The 7172-nt window shown below is 42.6% G+C and overlaps 1 protein-coding gene and 1 non-coding gene across 2 annotated transcripts; one reads left to right on the forward strand and one right to left on the reverse strand.

Moving 5' to 3' along the window:
- Positions 1 to 87: 87 nt before the first annotated feature.
- Positions 88 to 158, forward strand: TRNAG-CCC (transfer RNA glycine (anticodon CCC)). The gene has a single exon. It is a non-coding gene; the product is annotated as a tRNA-Gly (tRNA).
- A 4915-nt stretch (positions 159 to 5073) lies between these two features.
- Positions 5074 to 6300, reverse strand: LOC123084202 (uncharacterized). The gene has a single exon (XM_044505927.1). It carries the CDS (start codon positions 6298 to 6300, stop codon positions 5179 to 5181), a length of 1122 nt encoding a protein of 373 aa, XP_044361862.1. The 3' UTR covers positions 5074 to 5178.
- Positions 6301 to 7172: the final 872 nt, after the last annotated feature.

Raw genomic sequence — 7172 nt, forward strand, 5'->3', positions numbered from 1 at the left:
CTCCATTTAGTTTTTTTTTTCTTTGCAGATCTGAGTGCTCTAGAATCCAACCTCCTCTAAAGAAAAGAAAGAGGAAGAAACATGGAAGCGCATCTGGTGTAGTGGTATCATAGTACCCTCCCACGGTATTGACCAGGGTTCGATTCCCTGGATGCGCATTGCTCATTCTTTTTTAATTTTTTTTGGCAAGTTTAAGTTCTTTAGTACATTTCTTCGGTCAAATTATCACCAATTTTTTACATAAAAATGTACTAGGAATTAGCACATTTTTCTGGTCCAAATCATTAAGATGGAGCATGGCATCTTATACCAATATGTGGAATGGAGGCTCCTTGTTCACAATATTTAGCGCCTCAAACAATGGGACTGAAATCATGTTCTCTTTAAGGTGATGCCTGGCGAGTATCAAGTGGCTCTCATGCTCTTCGTTTTCCGCATTTCCAAAACACACACCATCAATGTCACAATGCAACAGACGGACAAGACACTGCTCAGTCAACAGCTCAGGCTCGTTGATCGCAGCCATCCTAAGGACATATTTGATGCCCAAATTAAGCGGTGGAGATGCCCCAGGTTTCAGCATCATAGTCACGCCACACCGCAAGAGGAATGGTGCTAAGAGATTCTGATGGTGCCATTATCTTCACGGCATGCTGAACATAATCACACTCAGAACTGAATGTTATCTCTGAAGGTGCTTTACTAGCTCTACAATGGAGTATTTTATGCATAGTTGTTGAACCGAAACTACTACACACACGATGATTCCTTGTATAAAATTCACAGGATGCAACATCCATGGTCGCTGCGCTTTCAGTCCACCTCACAGACGGTTCCATCTGCTTGGATGTTGAGTAATACACAAAATTCACAGGATGCAACATCCAGGACTTTGGTGGAACTGATTGTAACCATAATTTTTTTCATGCTTTTCCCGGCGGCCTGGAGAAAGCAGCAATCAATAGGACTTTCCTAATCCTCCCTTTCTTTCAGGAAGAACGTGAAATTCGTTTTCCTTAAATGGGAGCAGAGCAGGTTTGAAAAAGGATCTTAGAGTGTCTAGGGTTAGGCCAAGAGCGTCTCTTAACGCCTTCCTTTTTCTGCCCATTTTTTCTTTTTACTACAAATTTATAAGTTGTTTTGTTTCACTCATATAGCTATCTAGTTTAACTTACCAACCCAAATACTAAATAAGGTCATCGAAAAGATCTCGGACGACTCACCAAAGCACGAAAGCCAGTTAGAAAATGGATTCCTATTTGAAGAGTGCCTAACCGCATGGATAAGCTCATATTAACCCATCAATTTTGGATCCAATTCGGGATTTTTTTTGGGAAGTTTCGGGAAGAAATTGGAATGATTGGTTGTGTAATATACGTATTTCTCCGCAAAAAACGAAGAAGTGAGGAATACGTAAGAGCATCTAAAGCCGTGTACATCTAATATGGCCCTTCAAACGTCCGTGGACGTGTCCGTGGACTAGTCTGTTGGAATTTGCTAGTAGGTTTTTGGTTCAAAGCCCAACTAAAATTTTGAAATTCTCTTGGCCCATTCGTGATAGCTTGTGAGTGAGATTAAAGTTTAGTCCCACCCCAGAAGTTGAGTGAGACTTGCACCTCTTTATAAGGTGAGCTCTTCTATCACTTGTATAAGCATGAGAAGAGGAGACCTATACGCGCGCTCCTCCTCCTCGTCACGACGCGGCGCGGTGCGGGTTGCGGGAATGAGCCGAGCCGAGGACAGAGCTATGCACGTTGTCTATATTTTTGCTGCTCGGGAAAAATTAATGAGTCATTATTTTTCGATTCTTTTGGATCATGACTAGGACGTGGGGTTTACTCTCATGACCTACCCGGCCCTCATTATATAGTTAGGCAGACGTCTACCCTAGCCGCCGCCCCATCGCATGGTTTCGCACCACCATTCCAAATCATTGCGCCGCCACGCAAGTCTTCTCCATCCCTCCTTTCGGCGTGCACCGCGAGAAGGTACAGCAGGCCTCAGCAACACTGAAATCACTTGATTGTCCATCTGATGTGACATGAACTTGGAGAAAATAAACATGTCAAATGATCACCATCGTTTTTACATAATGGGACATCGTCATGGTCAACCTGTCACCATGTAAACTACAAATCTTCATCCAGGCAAACATGAACTTGGAATTAGCTCATTTAGCTGGTAAATGAGAAGACATGTTCAGTTCTTTTTAAGTAAAAGGGACAAGGCCATGTTCAACTCCGATGGAAATGCAAAACAGAACACAATATATCGGCTTCAACTCTCAGAGGATCAAACCATAACAACCTAACAGCATCGCCAAGCACCAGCAGCGAAATGGTTAAACACAAACGAAAAAACGCAAGAGATGCAACAGCAGCCTTACAGAAAAAAATACACGGGCCAACAACAAAGTCAATGAACTGTATGGGGATCGATACCCCACTTCTCCATTCTTTTTCTTTGTTTTTTGCACACCTGAATATAATACCCCACTTCTCCAAAAAAAAAATTGCCACTTCTCCAAAATTTGTTTTTGCAGATCTGACTGAATACCCCACTTCTCAAAAAAAAAATTGCTGTTATTTTGATACCCCACTTCTCCAATCTTTTTGCTGCAGATCTGAATATACTGTGAAAAAAACACTCTGTTTTACTTTTGCAGACTCGATAAACAGCTCTTATCAGTCAGTCAACTACTCCATTTGCTGTTATTTTTTTGCAGATCATAATTTACTGTAAAAAAAAACACTATCTTGACTTTACTTCTGCAAACTCAAAAATCTCAAAAACAAATGTGCAGGATCCTTTTATATATAGACATAAAAGGAAAACACAAAGACATGTGTTCTATCTGTACTTCAAACAAAAGCAGTGCAATAATAATCACGGGCCAAGAACAAAATGTTAGTTTGTTACGATCATGATTTTGTTACCATATTTGTGTAGAGAAAAGAACGAACAAAATGATACTCGGTGATACAATTACAGCATTCTAAAAAGAAAAAGAAGAACTCGTCCAAATTTATTTCAGTCAACCAATCTCGCCAATGCAGCATCGACATCAAGACACAGTCTCAAACATTCCAGGGAAATAAACAGCTCTTATCTATACAACAGGCTTCTGTTTACGGTACCTATCTATAAATTCAGTTCCTAAAATGTCGAACATTCCCTAACAAATGGTCAACGCTGAGCGGCGGCCTCAGTATTATGCTTCACCAAATATCACCGTCATTCATCAAATATCACCACCACTAGAAATTGTTGATCCACATACTGAAGAAGATGAGGCAGTACTCCAAATCTCAACCACACAAGCAACACTGAAATCACTTGATTGTCCATCTGATGTGACATGAACTTGGAGAAAATAAGCATGTCAAATGATCACCATCATTTTTACATAATGGGACATCGTCATGGTCAACCTGTCACCATGTAAACTACAAATCTTCATCCAGGAAAACATGAACTTGGAATTAGCTCATTTAGCTGGTAAATGAGAAGACATGTTCAATTCTTTTTAAGTAAAAGGGACAAGGCCATGTCCAACTCCGATGGAAATGCAAAACAGAACACAATATATCGGCTTCAACTCTCAGAGGATCAAACCATAACAACCTAACAGCATCGCCAAGCACCAGCAGCGAAATGGTTAAACACAAACGAAAAAACGCAAGAGATGCAACAGCAGCCTTACAGAAAAAAAATACACGGGCCAACAACAAAGTCAATGAACTGTAGCAGGAAAAGTAAGAACGAAGAGCAGAATACACAGCTCATGTGGCACAGATACTCTAACTGTAGGACATCTTCAGCTCCTCTTAAGTAAATGGGGCAACACGGTAACAGCCTAACAGCGGAGCTGAGCACCAACAAGTAAATCTGTAAACCTATAAACAATAGAAGCTATAGAAGCTATAGAAGGGAATATCTAAACTATCCATTTGAATAATTAAATTCCACGACCCTCACAATGGAATTAGCATTTCAAACTGCAACCATGCCTCTCATGCTTTTTAATAATGCAAACTGAAAGTAAACAGGGAAGAACAGTAGAACTGTTTCGTAGCATAGATACACACCATTGTTTACAAGTCAGATCAGTAGAACAAAGTGTTCCGTTCTATTAGTAGTACTAAAAAGTTGAGAGAAAAGAACAGAATACATGGCTCATACGCCGTATATTTACTCCAACGAGTGTGACGCCATTTGAGCGGAGCATTAATTGCGAGAGAGTGTGATCCGGCAGATGATCTAGTTTGGGTTTCCTTATGAACTCATGATGGGGCTTTTCCTTGTATGTACTGTATGTCGAGCAACTGGTAGCGGTGACCACCTGAGATAGGTCAACTTTGCACATGTTAATGACTTGGGCGCATTAACTAACAAAATCAATGACTCAGATTAATTATGTATTCTTACCTTCTTCTCCCAACTTGGGCAGCAACATTTACAAGATTATATACCACCAAAGTACCAACGCTTTTTCTCCCAACTTATTTCTAGACACATAACCAACAGCCAACCTCTTTCTCCAAAATAGTGGAAGTCAATGACTGTATGACACATGATCAATGTACTCCCTCTTCATCGCTATCAGAAACAAAACACTGTAGTGACACTGCAGAAATATCTGTGTTGCCAATTTTTTTTCTTAAAATGGCTGTATTGAATTGGCAATCAGAAACAAAACACTGTAGTGACAATCAGACACACAAGCAGCTTCCCCCGGACGTATGAGAAAAGACATCTACACATGAAGAGCAGGAGCAAGACCAACCAACTGCCAAACGCAATAGGAGCGAAGGGAGCATCTAACTAACCATTCCAACAACTAAATGTCATAATTTCTCATGAAAGTATTAGCATTTTAAACTGCAAGCATTCCTTTTGTGCTTCTTAATAGTGCAAACTTAAAGTAAAAATGGGGGGAACGGTAGAGCAGTTCTATACCATAGATATTCCATTGTTTAGAGCATTAACAAGATGCTCAAGATCGGTAAGATAACTAGCACCACGTGACGATAGCACAAGTGCTACTTCATACATATAAAGTGTTCAGTTCTACTAGTAGTAATAAAAGGTAGGAACAAAAGACATGGTTCATATGTCATTGATACTCCTAGAGCACAGCAACAACTTGTCCAAGGAAATAAGATGGAACACGGCTACTTATAGCACTATGAGGAATGGAGGCTCCTTCACATCATCGTCTTCTTGTGTCTCAAACAATGGAAGTGAAATCATGCTCTCTTGGAAACGATGTCTGGTAAGTATCAGCTGGTTTCCATGTTCTTCACTTTCCACATTTCCTAAAAACACACCATCAGTGTCGCAATGCAATAGACGGTCAGGACGCTGCTCAATCAACAGCTCATGCTCATTGATCACAGCCATACTAGGGCGATATATCACCCCCAAATTAAGCGGTGGTGATGCCTCCATCGTAAACAAGCTAATCCGGTACTGAAAGCCCCATGTCTCAGCATCATAGTCCTGCAACACCCAAATATCGAAAGTGATGCTATCACAGGTGGTGTGCCACAAAGCAAGGGATCCACCCATGTCCAACAATGACACCAAAGCACCCAACTCTATTGGGCGGCTCATCTGCCGGAATGTCTCAGCTACGCTGTCAAATACAGTCAAGTTGAGGCCAAATGCCCAGTGCAAGCTACCACGATGGTGGACTGGTGGACAGTAGGGGGACTGGGTGACATGAAGCGTGTGTTGTGAAACTGTCGGCCACTCGATGCATCTTGGCTGATTTGATCCCACCGTGAGGACGAAGTACTCAGGTGACTGCACTGGGACACCAGAGCTGATCGGTCTGGAGTATGACACCCAGAGAACCCGGTATTCTCTAGATGTGTGGTGCCGGTAGAAGGCGACTACGGCAATGACGCTGACGCCTGGTCGTTGTGGAGGATGTGGCAGGGAAGCACACTTGCGGGTGATTGGATTGCAGATGTAGAAATCAGATTGCTGCCCCAGGATGAGGAGGCCGTCGCAGGCGCGGTGTATAATAACGGGTTTTGTAACAGCGTAACGGAGGACGGGCCATATCTTTTGACCATTAGAGGCTCCGGCCATGTGGCAGAAGCCCTTTCGTCGTTGTTCGATGATGGGGAGCGACGGCTGGCGTCGGTGATGGTCGAGGATGAACGCGTTGGTGGAAGTGCCACTGTGCCACGACTTGCGGACAGCACGGCAGCGGAGCACATCTTTGGGTCGCAACTGGGCAAGGATCTCATCGATGACAAGCCACTCGGGCAGGTCGTCGAAGATGGTCATGCTGATAAGAAGAAAAAGATGCAAACATTAGTACGACACACGAAAAAGGATGAAAAGGGATTTCTAAAAATCACTCGGATGATATGTTCTATTTCGTCACTCGTTTTCTGGACAGCTATATCTATCAGCCGATACGTGATGCCACTAGATGCAAACAAAGAAAAAAATAGGGCGCTACAAGGTTTTGCGCCGCCCTTCTCCAGATGCTATACATAACAAGCATGCCATATTTGAAACTAGCATTTAGCATAAAAAATGTTGAATATATCCCAGAAATGTTAAATATGAGGCATAATCGATTTGAGCAGAAGCACAAAGTCAGCCACTGCAGTCGATCCAATTTCAAACTACAGTTTGAACCCCTCCACTCTCTCTTCCCCACTTCCTCTCCATCCCCTGCAGACCGGCGGTGACCACCACACCGCCCGACTCAGCAAGCCTGGCCTAGGATTCGCTGGCCCGATATTTGCTTGCTGTAACATTTTCACACAAAATTACTGTCTAGTACATTTGTATGGTAGCATTTACACATCTAAAATGTAAATTGTACTGCTTGCATTTCTGATGTACTGTAATATTTACGCCTGGCTAAAATGTATGCTTTGCTATTAACATTTTCTATTGTAAAATTCATACAAATCTAAAACGTAAATTTGACTAAACCTAAAAAGGAACATTCTGAAGAAGTCGAAGGAGAGAACGGAGGGAGAGGGCCGAGGGGGTTTACTCTACCCTGGAGAACGGTGGAGCGGCGATTTCCAGCGGCTTCGCAATGTGTTCTGTTCCCGGCGGCGTCTCCGGACGTTCTGAGGGGGCGATCTGATTGCACGGGAGCAAGAGACTCGCTACGCAGAGACGAAATCTCACCTCTG

The sequence above is a fragment of the Triticum aestivum genome, chromosome 4A (genome assembly GCF_018294505.1).
Source record: "Triticum aestivum cultivar Chinese Spring chromosome 4A, IWGSC CS RefSeq v2.1, whole genome shotgun sequence".
Lineage (NCBI taxonomy): Eukaryota > Viridiplantae > Streptophyta > Magnoliopsida > Poales > Poaceae > Triticum > Triticum aestivum.

What these genes read in the sequence shown, in the direction of transcription:
- LOC123084202 (XM_044505927.1), bottom strand. Translation starts at nt 6,300, where the DNA reads ATGACCATCTTCGACGACCTGCCCGAGTGGCTTGTCATCGATGAGATC.